Source organism: Branchiostoma belcheri, unplaced genomic scaffold, assembly GCF_001625305.1.
Source record: "Branchiostoma belcheri isolate BF01 breed outbred unplaced genomic scaffold, Haploidv18h27 scaffold8, whole genome shotgun sequence".
NCBI lineage: Eukaryota > Metazoa > Chordata > Leptocardii > Amphioxiformes > Branchiostomatidae > Branchiostoma > Branchiostoma belcheri.
The window spans coordinates 3564670-3589096 of NW_017804464.1; the positions used below are offsets into that span (position 1 = coordinate 3564670).

General features: G+C 40.8%; 2 protein-coding genes across 2 annotated transcripts in view; both read right to left on the minus strand.

The window, feature by feature from the left end:
- The window catches only part of LOC109486244 (thioredoxin domain-containing protein 12-like), a 98920-nt gene extending 81355 nt beyond the window's left edge, over positions 1 to 17565 (minus strand). The window contains exon 1 of the mRNA XM_019789977.1: positions 17438 to 17565. Within this exon, the coding sequence (XP_019645536.1) occupies positions 17438 to 17525 (88 nt within the window). The 5' untranslated portion in view covers positions 17526 to 17565. The remainder of the gene's footprint in view (positions 1 to 17437) is intronic.
- A 5339-nt stretch (positions 17566 to 22904) lies between these two features.
- LOC109486215 (volume-regulated anion channel subunit LRRC8E-like) overlaps positions 22905 to 24427 on the minus strand; it is a 6112-nt gene continuing 4589 nt past the window's right edge. The window contains exons 8-9 of the mRNA XM_019789929.1: positions 23862 to 23903; positions 22905 to 23255 (exon numbers count right to left, since the gene is read on the minus strand). Of these exons, the coding sequence (XP_019645488.1) occupies positions 23046 to 23255; positions 23862 to 23903 (252 nt within the window). The 3' untranslated portion in view covers positions 22905 to 23045. The remainder of the gene's footprint in view (positions 23256 to 23861; positions 23904 to 24427) is intronic.

Genomic DNA, 24427 nt, shown 5'->3' on the forward strand with positions numbered 1-24427 from the left:
GCCACCTCGGCAATCATCCCCCCACCCGCTGAGCGATTGGGCGAAACCATCGGGGAAACAGCCCCGTTTTCACGGCCTTAACGCTAGATGAGCAATTTACCGCTCCGCTAATAACTGATCTGACGTATTGAACAGAGCCGGGTCCGCCCGCTGGAGACGGCAAAACGGCGTGGGGTTTCAGAACGCTCAAAACTTTGCATGGCCGTCGGGTAAATTTGCACACACGCACAACACATAACTGTGAAGTAATCCGATGTGCTTTCCTGACATTTGTGGGCTGTTCACAAGTTTGTGAGTCATTATTTTTCTTCCTCTTCTTCTAAGTTAAAATCTAAGTTAGACATTGACAAAAGTAGTATAATACTAATAGTGTTTATTTGGCAAGCACAAGTTGAGTGCAACGCTCTCTCAGAACAATGTCTGAGTAGCTGCGCATGCATAAAGGTTACAAACAGTTACAAATAAAATGAGTAAATTACATGTAGTGGTAGACAAAAATCCAGCTCTAGATCTATTTAATGACCTCAATTTAGAGGCATAGATCCCACCACACATGTTAGTTTTTGGAAGAACACTTTGCTACAAGGTTTACAGTTCTTCAGAGGAGAGTTAAACTGAAGCTGTTGCTCTAGTAACATCTAACATCTTTTTATTCACAAACCAGTACTACTGATACCCAGTTTTACACTTACAAATAAAAAAAATGTCTTTTAAGCCTCCGTGCAACCAAATGAGAATGCAAAAGACGTGTAAACCTTTGAGGTCACCCCGTAAACAAAGCTCCCATCTTCACAGGAGATACGTAAATGGCTGGCTTTCTTCTCTCCCGGTGCTTTTGATGTGAATGAGGGGATAAACTGCAAGAGTAGTTATCGATTGGGCCAGCTGAAAGGATTTGGACACAGCCGTTGCGGCACCACAGGTGGAACCGGTAAAAGATAATTGGCCGTTCACAACAGGAGCTTCTCCTGACTTACTATTAAGGACGGATTCTTCCTGAGAGAGTTCCTGCAGTACCCAAACTTATCTCTGTCCAACAAAGTCTCCAATATTTGCCTCGTGAGAAGGGTATAAAATCAGTCTGCTTTAGTGTGGGAGAATGTGGATTTAGCGGCATAACTCTTGAAGGCATGGATCGATGTTCATGATTTTTGGCAGGCAGGTTACCCTCGGGGAGACCAAGGTCAAGTGCAAAAATTGGCTTCATGTTCACAAGAATACACATGTTCATTTCTCTAGAACAATGTCCGTCTGCTGAAGGTATGAGATCTCCAACCTCTAGCTTTTCATGCATTACTCATTCCTTAACTGTCAATGCACAAACAACTGTGTTGACAGTAGATACTGTGCTACTTTTGTTCGATCTTGAATAAAGTGATAAGAATGTAGCTTGAACCCAGTAAATGATGATGATGATAGTCAGCACAAAATGAGTGAATTTTGTGGTAGTATACATGCGACTAGATACAGGACTGATAATTATGACTGTCACATTCATACAAAGAAGATAAATTATTACATGTACATGCCTTTCCTTCCTTGCTAATAAGAGTGATGGACATTTCAAAAAAGTTAGAATTCTAGAGCTACCTTCTAGAGCATTTCCTTTGCAAGTCTTAGGATTCAATGCAAATGCTCTCCAGCATTTCAAAGACCATGTGACTACACCTAGATGTGGTGCACCAACTCACTTTGATATAACCGCGATCCATCCATCATTTTTCAAACAAGAGAGTCCCATGTGTGCTGTGCAAAGATGAAGAAATGTGCTTTCTGGCCCAGGGCTCGAAATTAACAGTGTCCCGATTGGCCACTGACCACTGAAATTTAGGCCGGGACAACTGAAAAGTCACTTTGGGCCATTTTTGGGACAATGGAAAAATAATCAACATCAGAATGTCATCCCTGCTTTTGTCAATCAGGCACACGTCCCGGCTTTTGGATCCGAAAAGCCCGCCAAACTTCTTGTCAACTGTGCAACTATAGCACGCCTGGGAGTCAGAACGTAAGCAGAATAAAGTTGACTTCAAGTTGTTCGGACAGTTCAACCTCACTTCGGGACAACTGAAATTTATTTTTGGGACAGTGCTGGGACAATTAAAAAAAAAGTTAATTTCGAGGCCTGTGGCCTTTCTCTTTTTAATCCAAAATGGACTAGGAGTCATATAACTCTTATCATATGACTCTACAAGTAAGAGTGATCAATAATTTTACAGATGAACTTTCTGATCCATTCTTCTACCTTTCATTTCCCACAAATTTCTATGCAAGAGAGGTGCTTCAATCAGTCACAGCCATGGACAGACATGGAAACTAATCAAACTACTACCAGCTATTTCTTGGTTCACTTGGAATGACTTTTAATTCTGGCCCAACTTGTAACGAGAAAAAAACTAATCAGTAGTAATCAGAATGGTCCTAGTTCAAATTGTAGTTCAATCATTGAAAATGACCTAATCAACCTGCTGCCAACTTTTTAGTGAAAGGCAGTCTTAGAGTATCAAGACTTACTTTGGATCAAAGTTTAATCAAAGCCCTGATGGTGTACTTTGCATTCATTGAAGCCCATAGACAATCCACATGTTACCTTAGTCACTCTGAAGAAGCTCACAATGGCATGCATTACCTTGGACAGTAAATTACTTCTAGCAGTACACAGTTTTCCCCCTATGGGGATTTCTATAGTTGAGGAGCCCAAAGTGAGAAGGTTCAACGCTGTAAAATCTATAGAAGGGTTCACAAGCAAGTTACAAAAATTCAATATGTTTGGGTTGAGGGTACATCCTACAAAATATGTGAAAATCAGCTTGAAGTTTGCTGGCTTGTTTTCCCATAAAAACACTTTTATTTGGCGTTTTGCGGGGGTCATATGAACTGCAGCCGATGCACAGTACAAGGTTACAGGCGCGAATTGCAACCCCGGCCGAACAAATATCCTACTTCAAATTATACGGTCTCAAACCCAATGCATTTCTCTATAATTCAGCATAGTTTTCACCTCGCTATCTTGCATGAAAGAATCTCGGCATCTTTCTCAAATACTGTGCTGCACTACTTTGTGCCCAGACTGTGTTATGCAACCATATCCCGCAACTCTTTTATCTTTCAGAAGTCGAATAATGTTCAAATCCTGTGGTTGGTGGGAACTCCAACTGATTTACAACTTCAGCTGAACTTGGTACAGCACTGAGTATTGCTTTGAGTTACAAAATTTTATAGATACTTTGTGTTCCTTCTGCAATAGACTCTTTTATCTTGGGACAATAAAAACACACTGGCGCGCATTGAGGCTTTTATGTCTGATTGCAGCAAGTCCTTAAAATGGCAGCCAATTAAACTTCTTCCACTTTTATATCTTCTTGTTTTCTTAGGATCCTGTAAAACCTTAAGGTGCACCTCAGAGAATGCCTCAGGCGATTGAAGATGCTTCTGTATACCCAGAGGAGACATCATTGTGATATCAACAAACTTTTCCCGCATTACCAAAGACATCATTTTCATCCATCAGGCACGGTTAGATAGGCCCCAAAGGCACAAAAATCGATAGAGGCTTTTTCTAACCACTCTCCAAACAACTGATCATGTTAGAAGCCATGCTATGCTTCACACATCAAGCTTTCTTGACATACACCATGACTTTTATAACCAGTCTTCCAGCAGTCTAGAAAGCCGATCTGCCTCTTTTGTAAATCTCTCGGGAAATTTGCTCTTTGAGAAGCTTTGAATAGTGAGCTTTGGAACTAATATATTACGTATTATTCCTTGGGAGTGACTTTTTCCGACCTTTGGAGGATATTTGCAGACTCTAAAAGGTTGGGAAAATGAAATGTCAGTTTTTATTACTTTGTAGGACCATAACAATTACCGTGAAGACAGAACAATAAAACTTCCAAGTGCTCTGATCCCACCTGACTGTAAGTAAAGCTCTCTTTTCTTCTCTTGCATACAAGGAATACTAATCATACCTCAATTTATATCTTGTTTCATTGCCAAAAACGATACGTCAGTAGCAACACCATATATATACTGAATGTACAATACTAATAGTGATACACTGCTCAATAACGGACAAGCATGCAATGATTCTATGCATTATTGCAATGCTTACTGTAGCAGCTTAAACTAAAGATAGAACATATTCATTAAAATGTAATGATTTTCCAATTCCCATGTACATGTAGCTATGGGGAGAGAATCCTGACTTAGGGATGAACATGAGAACAAGAATTTTCAGTCAATGATACATGACATTTTGTGCAGTAATACAATGTACATGTATTTCATAGACTGACTGATCTGACTAAAAGTACGTAAATACTTATTACTAATTATGCATGCTCACCTCCTACTGTGATTTCAATGAATTTTAATCTTTTTCATATTAGACATGCCAATTTTTCTGTTAAAATGATGGAACGGCCATAATTTTTGTCTGTCATGAGTGACATTCTGGAAAATAAGAACAGACTACCAGATACTGGGCATTACTGTACATTGTCCATGTAATGTAGAGCTGCTTGGTAATGCAAGACATAACATGTTTTAACCCCAGTTCTGCCCTGTATGTTATTTTTAGTTTAGTGTAGGCAGTCCCTCCCTTTTTGCCATTACATCTATCAGGCTACATTTGGCCTCTGATGTTTCAATTAGCCAGAGATTTGGGGATTTAGTTGTCAGTTCTGCTGGTTGATTTGCTGCGGGATGATACCCTAATTCCCCAGCTTACAACCAGCAGTATTCTTAATGAGCCCATTAGTGCATCGACTTTCACCCTGTAGCGCCCAGGTCGGCCCTGATGTATGACCTCTCCATGGTGAGTCAATGCTCCACACTGCATGGGTTCAACTTGTGGAGGTGGACTCAGGGCTCGAAATTAGTGCATCGACTTTCACCCTGTAGTCCTTAGGTCGGACCTACATGTAATGTATGACCTCTCTGGTGAGTCAATGCTCCACACTGCACGGGTTCAACTTGTGGAGGTGGACTCATGATCGGGGCTCGAAATTAGTGCATCGACTTTCACCCTGTAGCCCTTAGGTCGGATCTAATGTACGGCCTTTCCTGGTGAGTCAATGCTCCACACTGCATGGGTTCAACTTGTGGAGGTGGACTCAGGGCTCGAAATTAGTGCATCGACTTTCACCCTGTAGCCACCAGGTCGGCCCTGATGTATGACCTCTCCTGGTGAGTCAATGCTCCACACTGCACGGGTTCAACTTGTAGTAGGGTCTGCATGGGGGTCCTGACAATGCTCTACACTAAATTTTGAGAGCTGTCTACGAATTACGCTGAATTCAGGAAGCCTCACCATTAAGTTTTCGGACAAATTCCTGGGTGCTACAATACGTTGCATATAAAATCCAAATGGCGAATTATGCTATACACAAAAGACGCCAATTATGCTCTACGTTGAATTAGAGCAGTCCGTCTAAGCTCTACCTAGAATTAAAACGGCCGACTACGCTCTACAGAAAAGGGCATGCGGGCCCCCTTGCAGAGGTGGACTGAGAAAGATCATTACGGGGGCGGGGAGGAAAGAAGATAGATAGAAGAGTAGCACTGGAAAGTTTGAAAAAGAAAAGCTGTCAGTGCAAAGGATATAATGTTTTGATTATGAAGCACAGTAGGGGCATACTGACTAGATATGGGTAGCTACAAAATGTAATTGAAACAATGCCTGGAGTTAGATGTGCAGGTTAGGCACGACAACACATTTGATGTAATATAACCAGCTGTGGCCACACACTTGCAAAACTGGTACATGCATGTTTTGTAGAGAGTGTAGTAATATTTGCCAATCTATGCACACAGCCTCTGACTTCCTTTATCCATCTATAATAAACTTGTGGCAGCAATTTGTTTTATTTGTCTCCTGTCTGTACTACATAAAGCTTTCTTTTCCCCACTGATCTGATGCTAAGGTATCTGCCATGCACCATGCAGCTCAGATGAGAATTCCTAAGGACATGTATCCGCTTAGTAATCCATATACGCAAGAGCTAGCTTAAAACTAGCTTTAAATTTGTGGATGACCTTTCAAGTTCCATCCCATCTGATTGAAACTGTAACTTTCCAAAAGTTCTTCAAATTGTCACGGTGAGTAAGCTTAAAAAACTAGCAGTTAGTTAGCATAGTAAGCCTTTCAACTTCTGTCCTATCTGATGAAGTATTTAGACACAATTGCACTTGGCAACTCTTCAATGTCATTTCGAGTAAGCCGCCCTTGCAAAACTAGTATAACAAGATAGTCACAAGTGTTTCCGGTTCTGTTCGGTTCTGGCTACGTCTGATAAAGTACTTAGAGACCATTATTGCAACAGTGATAAAATCTTTTGAGGCAGGAAATTTCTGTGCGTCATTCTAAGTAATAAAGAATTGAAATTGCAAAGGCAGCTTAAAACATACTTACTTACAGCTTAAGATATTATCCTTGCAAAATCTGTAGGCACGAACCCTTAGGATATACCATTTTAATTTGTTAGTTCTTGGATCCAAATACATTGTAAATTGGAAGACCAATATGGAACCATAGCTTGGGGCAAAGCTTATACGTTAGTGTAGAGAGTCAATACATGTAGATATATCAGTAGTCAGATGCAAGTTTCCCTTCCAGCCATCTCTTTTTTCCCTGATTGTGTTGTTATGTTAACTGAAGGAAAACATATTGTTTTTCCTCAGTTTCTTCCTCTTTTTCTCCAAACCGAAAAGGTCAATGACCTGAGCCAGACAGCTATCACCATGGTAACTGGTGTTGGGTTACATCATGTTGCAATTTTATAGCAGGAGGGATTTAGACTACTGTCTGACCATATATATGAATGTGTTTGAAAAAGAATTAACAGAGCAGACCATATGTTATGCATTTGCCTTTCTAGTTTAATTTCTACTTTTAAATGTTAAAGAACTAAGAAGATAGGCCGTACAATACAGTACTTACTGACAATTAGTTAGGTCTATATTCTGTGCTGAGCCATGAAAGGTCATCCTTGTGTTGGGACAATTGTCTAGACTTGCTAATATAATGGCACAACGACCCTCCAGTGGGACATGGCCAAGATACAGGCCGCAGACGGGATTGCTATCATCACTCATCCTCTGGTCACTAACGTGGACAGCAGTGCTTTGTGGGCAGCTCGTATACAGGCGCTTTATTGGAGGGGAGTAATTAGACCGTATCACCATGATGGATAGAAAGAAAGCATTCCTAAGTCCAAATGACACTTTCTTTCTAAACTGCCGGAATGCCAGATTTTGCTGCTGTATATTACATGATTCAAGAAATTACATTTATTTCTGAGAAGGAATACTGAATTAAAACAAGCAGACATTTGGAATAAGCATGTAGCAGATAGTGTAACTGCCGTATGTGTGAAGGCGTAATTGGAAATCTCTGCCATTACAGCAGCAGCATCCCCACTAACACTCACCTTAATGATGTCCCCTGGGACCTGGCAACTTCCCAGTGACGTCAAAGGTCTTAAGTTTGCTTGTTAAACCTCCCTGAAGTTCCGTATAGCACCAGGATTATCAGCTACAAATTTAGACGCCTAATCTTACAGTAGCATGTTTTTTGACATTAAATCTATATACTGAAATAACCTCAATGTTATCCTGAAACAACCTCTATAAGATTTTACCAGAAAGACAAATTTACAAATGTAAGTACTTTTTTACACACTGGCAAAAGTCCTGATAAGAAATGTACATGTTCTTTTCTACGTGAAAGACATCCAGCATATTAGCGCCAAAGTCAAATTTTCAGCTTTTTCAAATTAAAAGTTTATTCTTCCAGGCTTTCTTCTTCCCAAGGTACCCTATAGGTGCTCTGCGCATGGTATACTATTACTACTAACAACAATCAATCGTTTATACATGTCATGTTTCCATGATTGGTCATCCCTACACAGCAGATATATTGAGTAGAGGGCCAAGCTCTGCGATGATCATGTTTGTGTTGAAATCAATAAAAACAGATTCCCAAAGTGCATGAGAAATATCCATAATGTAAACAAACATATCTTTTATATAAAAAAACACTGTAGAACGATGATTGGTATTGATGATGCCTGAGTAACCTATGAACAAGATAAATAATAATCATAACAGTCAAAATATTGCTAACCACTCTAAATGTCGCAGCTAATTAGTACTAGGCTTTGTAATCAGCCAATGTCACAGAGAGGTTAAGTAAAAATATATCACATTATCAGACTGCATGACAGCAAGTGTAGTAAGTAAAAATATATCAGAATGCATGACAGCAAGTCTACTAAGTCAAAATATATCAGAATGCATGACAAGTAGACTACTTTTCTGCCTATTCCCAAGACCATGAAACAGCACCTTAAGGCAGCTTTGAACATATTGTACCTGTTAACATTCTAACGTTTTCTGCATTATTATGTTAACTTAAGGAAAACATTGTTTTTGCTCTGTTTCCTCTTCTTCTTCCCCAAACCAATAAGGCCAATGACCTGAACTAGATGTCTGTCACCATGGTAACTAGTGTTGGGTTACATCATGTTGCAATTTTATAGCAGGAGGGATTTAGACTCCTGTCACCATATATATGAATTTGTTTGAGTAAGAGTTATCAGTCTGAGAGCAGACCATATTTGCTTTGCAAATGTTACCTTTCTAGTTATAATTATAATTTCTTAGGTATATAGTGCTATCTCGAGCATCTCCAGTTAAGTCACACATATAATGTACAATCCTACCCTCCCCCTTCTCATTCTGGAAACACCTTACTGAGGCAATTTTGTGAAAAATGTAGGTCAGGTACACATGCACATCTCTATCCATTCTCATAAAAATTCCATGACTTTTTGATGACATTTGGTGATGGACACATGACCACCCAGCGAGCGAAATTGAATCTTTGCATCATATAATATCTCAGGGTGGAACCTGCAAAACTGCTTTCAATATCAAATCTTATGCTTTTATCAATACTCCTTCAAATATTCATAGCTCTGTAACTGCCCCAGCCCTCTGATGGTTTTATAGGGTGGGAAGATGCAATTTTGTTACGTACCACAACTTTTTATATCACCTTTCAAGCTACAATTTTGTCCACCTTCATACAACATGTCAGTTGATATACATGTACAATAACTATTACAGTAAAGCTTAGAATTATGCTTTGGATATATCATAAGTAAAGCTTAGAACAATAAGTATGAGTAATTGTCAAAAATATTATTAGTTTGACATACAAGCTTACATGCGTAATATTCTAACAAATTCTTTAAACGATTTTTACATATAAGTGACCAAAACCAATGGAGAGCTAACAACTTATATCTAAAGCATAAGTTTTTATTATTTTTTTTATTTGTTTAACATGGACAAAATCAATAACTACTATACTATTTATAGCGAAGATGAGAACTTAAGCCTCGTAAAACTAGCGACAAATTTACATAGGTGTAAAACAAATCATTAAAAAAACCTTGTCATAACACACAGGGAAGATGAGGACTGAAGCTGTAGAAAACTGATAAGGTAAATCCTGGGAGACCAGGTGGGGTTTTCTGGCCTGGGGAGACAACACGTCGGCACGAGTGATTTTAGCTCGATATTGCGCCTTAAAGCAAACATTACTACAACGCTTGAGAGGGAAATCCGTCTGCCGATTTCCTGGGCACCTTTCAGTGTTAACCCTGTAATGCTGGCTGGCAGCAAGCAGCATGCAAGGTGCGCGCACTCACTCACGCTCATGCACGTACACACAGAGTAAAGGGCCACCAGGAGGCCCATATTTGACCTTGACCTTTGTCTTCCTATGACCTACCAACATACCAAATATAACCACAATCCATAAAGTGGTTCTAAACTACAAATGTACAGAAACACACATACACACACACACACTGTCACACACACAGAGACACACATATGCCCACATAAACACACACACACTTGACCTTTGTCTTCCTATGAGTTACCAACAAACCAAATATCATCACAATCCAGAAAATGGTTCTGAACTACAAATGTACAGAAACACACATACACAGTCACACACACAGATACATGCACGTGCGCGCACACACACACACATGTACATACACTGTACAGCTACCACCTATCTTAAGTGCAGTGTCAGCAGCAAGGAGTGGACTTACATGTATGAGCCATTTCTTCACTTATGATAGCAACTGATGAAGTCAAGATCTTCATCAGCAACAATGGGCAGATGTCATTGTACTTCATGGGCAGGTCAAGGAACATAATCTCCAAGCAGATGTTAGAAGGGCATGTTGTAATCATGTTTCTTGGCCATGACCTTATAATAACAAGGAATCAGCCAGACAAATGTGGCAGGCAGCCAGAAAACTTGGCAATCTTCCCATCCAATATCTGCTTGGAGATTAGGTACAGCCTGCCTCAATCTATTCCTACATGTAGCAGACCTAAGTACGGTATCACTCACCACGACAGAAATTGGACAGATAATACCAAATTCTTACAAGGTTTTCAACGGCATACAGATTGTAAAATGTTTTGTATCTACACCATTCTATATATTGTCTTGTTGAAAAAGCCTGTTACAGTCTGCTCACGTTTACACACAGGGACACAATATCTTAGTCTACAGACGTGACTGCAGGCATATTATTTGGTTCAAGTATTGAAATTCCTTGTAGACCTTGGTATGCAAATGAGGGGTGCGCTAAACCATTTTTATCTTTATTGGTTTTGGCAGCAGTTCACAAGTCTACTGGGTACACAGGTAGATTACAAACTCTAGAGCTAGTCATGCTTTATCTCCAATTTGCTACACTTTCAGGAGTTCAATAGCCTTTGCTTGGACTGGATGGAAAGGTCTATTTGCAAATGTTTATTCCCTTACAGGTGTTAGGTACTGTAAGACTTTCAGGTCTCTGTATACAGAAATTATGTAACATGGTCAAGCAAGTCAATTTTGCAATTTCTGTTTCATCTTTATGTTTTCCAAAGGAAAACATATTGTTTTTGCTACGTTTCCTCTTCTTCTCCAAACAGTGACCTCTGACCTGACTGAACCAGACTGTCTCTCACCATGGTAACTGGTGTTAGGTTACAAAATGTTGCAATTTTATAGTAGGAGGGATTTAGACTCCTGTCACCATATTATGTAAAAAAGTGTTTGAGTAAGAATTAACAGGACAGACCATATGCGAAGGTATACATTATGCATTTGCTTTACAAATGTTACCTTTCTACTTTCTGTTTCATCTTCTTCACTTTTTCCACCACCCTCAATGATTCCAAGAAAACCCATTCTTTCAAGTGGTTCCAGGAAGTTAACTGCATCAGTTGTGAACTGGGACTGGTGAGCTGTTCCATGCCTGGCTGGGATGAAAAGCTTTCTGTATGCTGACTGGCAGGTGATCCATGTGGCAATTACAGCAAATCTTCTACCAGTGAAACACAGCGTATGACTTCAGGTTCAGCTGACATGCACTGAAGGAGCCACCAGGGCCCATCATTAGAATTAGACTTGGGTGCTCCTGCGTCATGTGAGATATAAAATGATGAAGAGGTCAAGGATTCACTATAGCACAGGTTCAACTGAACCCGCATGCCCTTTTCCATAGAGCATAATCAGCCATTTTAATTCTGCGTAGAGCGTAGACGGACCGCTCTAATTCAACGTAGAGCGTAATTGGTGTATTTTGTGTAGAGCGTAATTCGCCGTTTTAATTCCACTTAATGTGTTGTAGCTACCTGGAATTTATCGTAAAGCATAATGGGGAGGCTTCTTGAATTCAGCGTAATACATTATACGTAGCCGGCTCTCAAAATTTAGCGTAGAGCGTTGTCGGGACTGTATGGAGATCACAAACTGACTATCTTCATATCAAAACCCCCTGCTGTACTCTCACCCTTCAGGTTTTACATTGACATGTGCCATTTTGATCACTCAGTTCATTTGCCATTAAGCCCAAGACCATTATTTTTACAATTGACAAATTGCTTCAGTTTTATTAGGATCCTGATTACAAAGAATAATGTCAGATGAAGCGGCAACCACATTACAGTAATCAAATCAAAACTCACAAGCACTTTTTATTATTCTCTAGGGATGACCTGAATGAATTCGCTTTTCCCAAAGTCATGTTCAAAATTACTTCAGCCTAAATATATACCAAGAAAATTTTGATTGACGTTTTTGATTCCATAAACTACTTGCAATAATACAACTCGGTCGCAATTAGAAAAACTTATAACATAGTTTGAAAAACATGAATTCAGAAAACTAAATCATCCCACAATAAGGGATATCTCCTGAGAGCCTTTGGGATGAAATGCAAAATTTCCTCATTCGTTTTTATCACTTTCATACTGGGAACATTAATGACGGTGGTATTTTATAGACACCAGCTGAATACATATACGTGATAAAACAATACAAAGTAGTGTACATATAATATGACGGCAAAGAAGCTTATATATTTTCATATATGCCTTTTCAATCAATAACAGATGATATATATTTGCTTTCATAAAGCCAAACTTTCTAGGACATTTGTGGCAATGTCACTGAAAGTAGTAGGAAATATTACAGCTCAGTGAAACATTGTGTATTCAGGTGCTCGTCAATTGCAGAATAATCACAATATCCGTGCCTTTGGAGGGCATATATATTTTATCTATAACATAAAAGATATTGCTTTGTCATAAAGTCTATCCCAGTGTCTTTGATGTCCCCTGACATAGCTGCGGTAATAAATTTTGTATGGCTAAACCATGGAGTCTCATAAACTTGCTCTAAAGTATCTTAATGCCAGGTTCATCCTGTAGAAAAAACAACAAAGGAGAGCATTGATTTGGACAGTAATTTCTGTCAAATCAGCAGGATCAGTGATATAAAATACATCCAAGTGATGAACAGGGCTGAGGGGGGGGTACAAACTCAGCCATGTTTGGGATTGTGTTCTCGCCACAAAAGCGCCACCTACATCGGCTACATACATGTATGGCGGCAAGAAGCAGAATTTCAGTCAGAAGCTCTGAGGAAGGTGTCTGATAGACACCAAAATGTAAGCAAGGTAGGAATAGTTTGGTTGTGTAAAAGAAAACCCCTATATCCTGACTCTACCAACCTGATGAAACTATTTTCAGAAAGTACCTCCAAGCTAGTTAACAGAACTTACCGTTGTACATTTATGGCTTTTGAATGGCCTAATCTATGCACTTGGCTTCCATTCGTAAGTTACATATAGAATACAACCCGGTGTATTCCGTATTACCCCAAGTACCAGAGCGAACGCCGGTTGGATCACCTGATGGCTAAAGGCCAGAAGGAGATCCAACCTGCGGGAGGGCTGGGACCGAGGGTGATGCAGAATCTTATATATGTCATATCCATCCAAGAAAACACACATTTCGATGATAAATGTCCAAAAGTTCAGGAAAATTTAGTGTCCCTGGAGAAAATATTGGAACAACATCAATTCCAATGTGTTTGAGTTTTCGACAGCAGCGCAAGCTACACACGCAAACGAGTTTGAATTATTCTACAGAACTTTTTTAAGCCAGTGTAACAGTTATAAAGATAGTTATCACACAGACTGGAACACCCGTATCGAACTTTATCAGGGCCAAAGGATGAATATAAATATCAGGTACAACCACTGAAAACATTATAGTGTTACAAACAAAAAGTCATGGCCCAACATGAATAAAACAATAGCAACCGTACAATCGTGGCATATCTAGTGGTCGATAATTTCATTTAACAGTCGATACTTTCTTGTCCAATGGCCAAGATTTCTTAAGCTATTAGTAGAAATATTGCTCACAAGATGGCATTGAATATGCTAGGCACCTTCTCGAGGATCGGTTGGCGTTAATCCATAAAAACTGATCATTACCATTAGGGTATAGGCGCACACTACCGTCTTAGAATTCAGATGACGCAAACCGGTCTCACCTCTAACAGTAAGGGCCATGCAGAATGGACAAAGTGCTCTATTGATATTCATAACCTGTTACCCAACCTTTCCTGGCATATGAAAACCTTTGCTTGTCTGCTCATAAACTGAAAAGGTTCATATAAACCAAGATGGCACTATGCTCTGCCAACCATTAACCTGTATGATATATGTAGATATGTACGCACACAGTCGGGTCGAAGAGAGGCACAACATTCTATTTTCCACATGGGTAAAACTTGACTTCTTCATTACTTGCCGACGCTAGACGTTTTCTGAGTCTTCCGAGATGGATGACAGAAGGGAAACTCAAGGACACGTCTGACTAATGACATTCTTGGCACATAATCCCATTCAACATGTTCATCCCCTTACTTAAAATAATCCGTCCCTCATTAACAAAACACGCATGCTGAATGCCGACACCTTACTCTGTAACCAAACCAAGTGAAGCTTCAGAGATATATGACCTTTACTTTCAAACGATCTTTGGCCAAGTGCAACATCCAACAAAAGTTCTCAAATGCTTTCCATTTCCTACCTTGGGCCTAAAGGCATCAAAAGCAAGGTGGTCTTTTGTCGATAATGTACGCCTACAAGATTAAAGGCTTAACACGGGAGGCACTAAGTTCTCTCTACTCCCGGCTCTCTCCAATGTTTCCACCTCAGCCACTCTATCTGAAGGGCTGTCAACCCATCAAAGCTGCCGTCCACTTGGCTTTCAAACATTACCTGAGGCGAATTGCCGGCTTGAAAACAACGTCTATTCTACGCTCGGCAATTTCAATCACAGGATATTGCAGTACTGTATCCCTCCCTCGGGGACCTCTGCTCCCATTTGCCCAAATGAATCCCGATTGGGCAGCGCAATAGTTTTCAAGATGGCTGCAGTGTACCGAAACAAAACCCTAAAAGCCTCGAGTAATCTCAAGCTTTTGTCCGGTACACTTAAGAATCTATATCTGCACACCTACAATGTCTCGCGTGGTCGAATACACCCTCTGTACACATCCCATAACATATCGCTATAGACACCTGTGCAGGGCAGTTTTAGTACAATGTATTACCTACAGAGCAAAAATCCGACAATTAAAACAAAAACCTCTACATTGTACATCTATCTTTATAATATTTACAAATAAAGATGGATGTCTTTACAGCAAATACAATACCACATCCACTGGTTCACCCATGGGGTACCATATGGGCCAATACTACCGTAACAACCCTTAATCATTGCCGATCCCCTAAACACAGGGTCTGCTGCAAAGCCCCTGATCATACACAGACAGGTGGCAAAAGGAACCATGCCACAGATGTCAGACAACAAAGGGAAACTAACGCTATCTTCTCTCCTATCATATCTGTGCCAACTGTTTACAATTCATCATACCAGCAATAAATCATAGCTAAGCTGGTACAGTTTAGATGCACTACAGCACAGCCACCCTACCATCTGCATATAAAGCAAGGCAGTAATGTGCATGATTCCTAATAGTCAATACATTCTGGAGCCCTGTGAGCTGAGATATCGAAATGGGCTCCAATCCTATCCATCTAAGTACCTGTCAGCTTCTCTGTTATGCTTCTCTGTGAAAAAAAAAACTCATATAAGCTCTTGCGAGCAGACGTATCAACCCCATTCATCTCCGAATTCAATACTTCGCTTGAATGTACGACATGCATCGTTCAGGCATCAAAAGATCTGTATTCGTGAGACGGCAGCGTGATATTTCACTCAGCCTCTCTTAAACCCGCTGAAAAACCACTCCGAGAATTGGGTTGCCGTTTAATCTACTGAGACCAAATTGTGACCAGCATTGGTTCTGAATGGGAGAGGGGCCCGAGGTTTGCACTTACGGAGATGCACGAAAAAAATACTCGGGGAAAAATTTCGCTAGACACGCCGCGCGAAGCTAACCCGCTTCCCTGGGACCGTTGATTACATCTGAAAATTGGTGGGTCGCGGGGTTCAATAATCCAAGCTCAGCTTCAATTCCTGATGAGTACAGCGCAACAAAGGAAATAATTCATCTCCACAAAATTCCATCACTGGGGTCTCGCATGAGTGCCACGGGCATAGCACGAAACCAGGCCACGCAGAGACAGACCCGCTGGCAGCCAACAGATAAGATTATTATATAACACATCACTAGATTATACGATTACAACACAACTAAATACTGCATTACAAAAGCATCACCTGCTGTCATGATAATTTTCAGTTCCTCCATTGCAAACTGTTTTAGTATTCAATAGTAATTGATAATTCTGAGTCAACGACAGTGTAGACTACAGCTATTGGCCTGGCTGTATATATAGTATATGATTCAGTGATTCTCAGCAAGTGGTTTTAAAATTTAATGTTTCATATCTCTCACTGGGAAATGCTTTTCACCCAACAGAGAATCGCCTAAACCATGTATGGCTAAGGACCAGAAGGGTTCATACTTTTGATACCATCAGAGATGACACAGTACAGCTTGCTAGCTGCATGCAAGTCTAGGCGGGACACATTCCTGTTGGTTTCAACTGCTGTGAACCTGTCATCAATTACAACACCCAGTCTTACCTGTGCTGTGCCTGAGCCATTCATTTAGGGATTTAAGAGGCAATGCAGCGCATGCTGCTATGGTTCCACTTAAAACACCAGACTGCGTACTGTTGCATTTCTTCTGCTAGCTGCTTTACTGGTGTGTGCACAATGTTTACATAATATTGACTGTTCCTGTTATAAATTATAGGTAAACATTAGTAGTTGGTATAATTCACCGTGAAATTATCATTTGGGGCATAGCAGGTTAATTGATATCAAAACTCAAATTTGTCAAAGCCATGCTGAAATGTCGCCTTTCAGAAAACATAAATCCATCACGATTATTGTGATCAAGACCAAAAGGGTGCTTGAGAAATGGCGCGAGAGCGGTACTTCCGGGTTTGTGGCTAGTCGTGACGTGTCGGTTTGGTGGTCGGGAGGAGGCGAGGTCCTGTCCCGCTGCCTACTTCAGACGCCACGGCCTGTCTGTGGACCTATTTCCCATTAACGTAGGCTGGCAAGTCGTGCCCTAATTCTTGCTGTTTCCCTGTAATATTTGCCGAGGCACAATAGGGTCTACCCGGGCAGACGTCGCGGGGAGGGGCGGTGAAACTTACATCCGCGTACCCCCGAAATCGAGTAGATTTCACCAACACTGCCGAGTGCGAAAGGAATGGGGTCCCGTCTTCTCGTGACAAATTTTATGAGACTCGGGGAATGGCATCTAAAAGGTAGCCGTGCCCCTTTTAACCCTGGTCTCCTATTTCACGCGGGATCACATCGATCGGGCGGTGGACAACATCTACCCGCGTCAAGATCAACTTCGGAATTTTCGATCGGCTCGGTCCAAAGGCCAAACGCCGTTCGAGTGGACGTGGCAGCGCGCACGGCGGCGGCCTCCCCGGCACGGGCACGACAAAACACGGCGAACCAAACTGTTCCTTTGCTAGATTAAAATGTTATAACTCGTACTCACCCCTTCCCTTGTTCTGTTCGTCCCCGGCACAGCCTAACACCGACAAACAGCCCAGAACAGCCAAACTCACAATCAAACTTGACGCCATTTTGGTTCCTCAGAGCAGATGAAATCGCCCACAATGCACCTCGTGACACCGACCAGCTGAAAACTTGGCCCACGTGCGGTTTTCGCGCCAGTTTTATCCTCTTTGGGCAATTCCAAATTAATATCGTGTTACTGATACATATCACACATTTTTGCATACCTTATCTTCCCCACAGAAACATTTAGATTATTTTGAATGGTGGAGGGGTTTTCGCATCAGCCTCTAACTGACACGTAGGCATCTGAAGCGATCTAACGGTCCGTCAAAACTTTTACATTTTCCAGTTAATTTTTGTTTATTTCGAAACATGTAAGCATCATTGGAACGTCTGTTTGTGGCTAACACCGCCCCGTATCATTAATTTCGCATGATTATATATAGATCTTATACATTTGGCATGCTATAAATTGTACCAATGCATTGATGTTATCTGTCAACCTATGCGGAAAATCGTTCTTTGGGTCATGAACAGCGCCCTCCAGTATCGACGTCAGATACTGCAGCTGTCTGATCTTCAGTAGAGGGGGTTTGCACGGTGACCAAAATGACCTGATTCCTTCCTAAAAGTTTGCTTGCTCACCCTCACTCTGTACCTTTTACTTCTATAGATTAAACTTTCTTGTTAATGTTCTGAAGTTGCAGTGCAAAGTTTTTATTCACATTCTACACAATGATTGTATCCGTCGGTCCTTTCGTTTAATTTTCCTTCATGATGGTATCGGAGTTGGATTTACGCAGGCAGCGTTATCTATATTACTGTGTCGAAGTTATTGAGCGAGCTTAGAGTAGCAATAACACTGGCTAACAGCTGAATTTCGTGAATTTTAATTATTTAATGAAAAGAAGGTGTGTAACATGCAGTTCTTGTGCCCGTACGTGTATGGCATCTACCAGGCTACCAGGCTTCGTGAGAAAGACACAGCACTCTTGTTGGACAAAACTAGAAAGCACCGTGACACAAGTAGCCTCTATCAGGCTTCGGGAGGCTGCCTAAAAGAGTAGAAATTGGCGGTAAAATGTAGTTTCTAGCGGACCAACGCCCTTGGCATGTTATCGCTCTATTTGGCCAATTTCTACTCTTTCCAGCCGCCTCCAGAAGCCTGGTAGAGGCTACGTGTGTCACAGTGCTTTCTAGTTTTGTCCTAGCCTCTACCAGGCTTCGGGAGGCTGCAAAATGTTTTCTCCCCTGGCATGTTAACTCCCCTGGCATGTTATCGCTGTATTCGGCTATTTGGCCGATTTCTACTCTTTGCAGTCACCTCCCAAAGCCTGGTAGAGGCTAGTTTAGAGTGCTGTGTTTTTCTCACAAGACTGTCTTCTATATCAGAAGCACTTCAAGAACAATCAATCGTATATGATAGGTTTTCAATCAAGTGGAACATAATCCGAAAATTGAAAAACGCGCAGTAGCTATGAGCGGAAAATTGCATTTATTGGCCCATTTCTTGGTTTGTAAGCTTTTCGGTGCGGTGAAGATATGATAGATGGATTTCCATTGGTATGCTTCGGAAACTGAAAACTTCTGGTATGCTGTTGTTGTGACAGTTTAAAACTATTTTTCAACCCCTTAATATACGCTGAGTCTGAAATACAACATCATTTATTGGCCCGACAAACTTGCCTCTACCAAACTTCGGGAGGCGGCTGGAAAAAGTAGAAATTGGCGAAATAGAGAGACAACATGCCGTGGGAGTTGGTCAGCTAGAAAGTACACTGTATAACTTAAGCTTCTTGTTTATATCTCATTATAGCACCGAAAAAGATAACTTATTTAAAATGGTCACCAAAATGTTCCCTAGCTAGCTTTATTCACCTTCCCAGCCTACAAAAAAACTTCATTTCTATTAACAACTCCCAATCATACATCTCGCAAAATGTAGGCCATTTCATATCCACTGCACACAGAAAAGAAATCAAACCCAACAATAACTATACCAAAAGTAGTATTAGTATTAGATCTACTTATTGTCATTTTTAATGTTTATTTTGTTATCATGTTCTTGCAATTAGCCCTCGGGCATGAATTATTATTTGTATGCAACAAACTTTCTATTGTTTACATATAACGTTATATACGTAGAATTGATTGGCATCCATTTCCAGACCAAAGTAAACTGCAAAGTTCCTGCTGAGATTGGACTTGACTAATCCTCCTGGGCCGGGGGAAACGAGCGTGCACAACTTGACGGGGCGTTTTTGTTGGTAACAGATCGTTTTGTTCAGGATTTTTGTCATTTTCCGATACAGAAGCCAAAGTCGTTAGCAGGTATCCGTGTACCACCTCACGTAGAACCGATAGATTTTACGGTGACTGCACGAAGGTGGCGTCTGAAACTTCGAACCTTTAAAGCCGCTGCTGACCGATGGATTAAAGAAGATGCGTGGAAAAAAAAAACGATATTTGAAGCCAGGGGGAGTAACTCTAGTTGACAGAAATTTCGATACTCTAAAACGACCAGCATCTACATGTACACAAAGCGTTTGGCTACACTGAGGCGCCTTGGCTAGAATTAACACAACGCTTATAGCATGTCAGGACAATTTGTAGTAGTTACATGACTCCAGGCAACGTAACGTTATACGCCGGGTAAAAGTCGCCTAATTTTTTTTTTACCTTCGCGTAGAAGATAATGTTTTGGTAGCGTTTGTATGCACAGTATGCATGTGATTTAGCACCATTACTGAAGAAGCTATGGATGGACCACTAAGAAATTGTGTGCACGTGGCTATTTCTTAACCCATCGAATAAATGGTTACATTTTGGTTAACATCATTTGGTGGTAAACTAGCATGGGTACATAAAGTCCACTAAATAATGTCGTAATCGTATTATTTCGTAATAGTTATCTATACTACATATTTCCTCTATTTCGTCCCAATATAGAAAACAATTCAATAGCTGCAATCCGTGTCATCAATTATCGCCAACTTTCGTTGCATGTCAAGGGCGTCATCTAGCGGATTGCAAAAGAACGACACAACAGTACTATTGCCAATATGTTCACAGTATATTGACTCAATCTCAAGAAACATGTGGCATCTGGGAAATTGACACTGGGAACATGTGGCATTTGATGAATTAATCATCACAAAACGATCCCCGTGACAATTTACTAAAGATAAATAAGGGTACAATGTAAAAGCTTGGTCCTCTTCTCTAGGTAAACCCAGTTCACAACACGCATATGGCGAAATTCTATCTTCTTAAATCTCTATTGAGTTAAAAGTCTTACAGATACACGCAACAAATCACTTGTGATAAGACTTTTCCAATACATGTATAAAACACTGATAGTGGCAATTTGCATCAACACCTATTGTCTCATATACTAAGAAATCCTAATTATTGCAACAAACACTTTCCTAGATACAATGTTCCTTTTAATTCTCACTCCGAACCAGGCACAAGTCCAAATTTGATTACATACGTCAATGAGAATGCAACCAAAGTGGATATTAAATGCTTCACTTGGAAGTAAAACATAATCTCAGTTATACTTAGCCTCACCAAAACACTTGCAATGTCTTGCTTGGGACGATAATTTTACAAGAAAAACGTGATCCCATTGTAAGCATTTCAGAGTTTTGACTGCCCAATTTTGTTCAATGCTGGTCTCCAGCCCTCAACTACTTTGTACTTTGGTCTCAAAAAATTGACAAGCATATTGGTAATTTTTTGTGGGGCAAAACTTTTTGTCAGTTCGCTGCTGTTTTGTTTTTGAACAATGCCCACACGGCCATGCTTCGTCATTATTAGTTTTTGAAGACGGTAAACCATACTTCTTGGGGGAAAATTGTGTCCCAACCGTCTTTAAAGTGATGCTCTTCCATCAAAGTCGTCACACTGGCGATGTGCCTCATTTAGCACGTGGTCTCAACCAGAAGGTCCTGAAATATTAAACGGATACTGGTCTAAGACGACGTGCATTCTTTCAGTACACGACAAGGGTTGAAAGCAACAGTAGGACTTGCAGTGGATGGATACAAAAGAGAAGCAAAAAAGAACAAAAGCAGAAAAAAACAGCTTTTAATTTGTCAAACTTTAAGTGGAAACGACCATGGTGAAAATCCATATCCAATCACGTACAGTATAGAATAGAGAGCTGAGTTTACATGAGATAGAGCACTTGTTACACAGGTTCTGCAAGCGAAAGTTCAAGTTAGCTTATTCTAACCCACTATTCTACATAGTACTTAAGTTTAAGCACAGATGAAATATACTAGCTATAGAGTAGACAACAAGGTAAAGATTGAGTATAGGAGAAGGTAAAATCTATTCTTCTTAATGTTATACTAACTTTTATACTATCTTTTTAAGTTTCTCTTGTTCTGATAGTCTTTGATAGATAAATATTGGTATGTCTACAACAATATAGAATATATCTTACAAACAGGATCACCAAACACTGGTCACTTTAGATTTAAAAAGGCTCTTTTCAAGCTTCGATTCCGCCATTTTTTCTGTCATGGAAATCGATTTCTTGTACAAGTAGGTTTTTCAACTTTAATTGTCTTTTAAAAATTTAAAGCAACCAGTGCTATCACTTGTACGGCCACAGTGAGTAACAATAAATAAATAAATCTATTTTCTCTCTCTGCCTATATCCCTATATCCTTGTAGGTTGTCCTAATAGCACCGGGTACAGGTGCCAGCCGCTATTACACCACTTTTTAGACCCCGTTCACACGGAGATGCCGTAACCCCATTCGATCCAGATTCCACCGAAGCCGGATTTGAGTGGCCCCATCTGAACGCTCCAAATCGCATTGAGTGCTCAGGCACGGTTTGAAAGGAACGTGTGGCACGGATCAGATGTGAGGAATGCGATTTACCCGAATTGCGGTTACGGCGGTTCAGTGTGAACAGGGCCCAAGGCAGGATTGGGTGTTTGCAGCTAGGTGGTTATATCATCACTGGGGGTATTTGGTTGGTGTAAGACTCCCGTGCATTCTATCTACCTCAATGTGTCTGATCCTGACCCTGGATATGTTTTAAAGATTGCAAGACTTTAAACTCTTACATTCTTCTGTAGAATCGTTCAGAATGACTACCAGTCACCACCTATTTAGTCAACCCACCATCATCGTGACATGCAAACACCCCATACCTGTCCACTAAAACCTTCAGGCGATATTATGTAAGATTTTTGCGCCAAAATTGTAAATGTAAATAAGTGAAATTTTCCCATGTAGATTGTCATTTTCGATAACTTTCAACATGTTTAACAGCGCCGCTATTTCGCTTTTCCGGCGACTCAGCGCGGGAATAAGTTCCACCAGGCCTGCTGGATATTTAGGAGGCTCCTAAAAAGAATGTAAACAAACAGCGGTTTTCGCACTATCTTCGGCATGCAGCTTCTATCACGTTTTTGCGGCGCAACGACGTCGAAATGTCACTATGAACCCAGGTAGGCTTATAGAACAAGAAAATGTGTAAAACAACGATGTTTATAATAGTCAAAATCTTACGTAATATCACTTTAAGACACCCTTCCTTACACACCCTCAGAAGCAAGGCTACTACACCATAGCGGATTTGTGGTAGTTCTCGGTGGGGAGCGGAGTGTTGCGGATCTCCGGGCGGGTCCCGTCGGCGAAGTACTGCATGGTGGCGGTGCGGGGCTCCAGGCAAGTCCCGAAGGCGTTCTTGGCCAGCAGCGTCAGCTTGTACTCCCCTTCCTTCAGGCCCAGGACGTCGGCGGTGTTGGGCTGGAAAGTCATGTGCACGACCTGGGAGGGAGGGAGGTTTCTATCAGTTTTCATTGCCACAAAGTTCATACGATCCTTACTGATTTGGCCGGATTCAGGCGCGGGTCACAAAATTAATAAGGATCGTATGTTTCCGAGTAATGGGTCGTATATGTATTCCGTAAAATGTGTATGAATTCCGTAAAATTTGTATGAATTCCGTGAAATTCGTATGAATTCTTTCGCACCCCTGAAGTTACGAAAAGCTAGAAAGCAACGTTAAGTGGTTTGCGACGTGAAGCATTCCACACGTACTGCAGGAACGGGAAAATTCAGACGGTCTACCAGCGCCCCCTGGCAGTTATCAGCGAGACTTCACCATATAGGAGAAAAAGACTCGGGGTTCAGATGCTCAGACTGCATGCCGAAAAAGGTATAAATCCCATATTTGATAAATGTAATAAATTTGTCGCTTTCCAATGTATTTATCTATTAATCTATCACTGTTTATCTATCTACTTACTATCTATTCATCCATCCATATTCATTCATCTATCCATTTATTTATCAATCTGTCTACTGTACTAAATAAGCAATTAATGTCATATTCTTTACACAATACTATGGGTACTTTGTAGCCCGACTTACCTTCGCATCAGGCTTCTCTCGTGATTTGAAAACTGATCTACGCTAAAGAGAGGAAGTGAAGTAGGCATGCAATTAACAACACCATGCAAAGCCATGCAGAGAAGGTGCCACTTAGCTTGTCGATTAGATAAACACTACGTGTGTACATGCAACTAATTACACAAAGTTACACCAGACTTCTTTGGTTGCTGAAAGATAGTAGAAATTGGCTAGATAGGGTGGATAATTTTCTATAGGAGGTAGCTGGTCACAGTTCACACTGACACTGTACCTGGTACAGACATACAGTTATATTAGAGGTAACACCACTGTCCTTGGTGCTGAATCGACTTTCACACAACAACATGATGGTCCCAAACGCATCCTAACATATCTAAACTCAGTCCCAATGCAGTAAGAGCGTAATGCAGTTCACCATCCAGTCGAAAAAACGGAGATGAAAACCTACCTTGGCCTGGACGCCGGTGGTGATGCGGCGGACCTGCAGTTCGTATTCCTCCGCGCCGGTGGCCTTCCCCCAGACGATGGTGATGGAGTTACGCTCCTTCCCGTTCTTAGAAAACTCG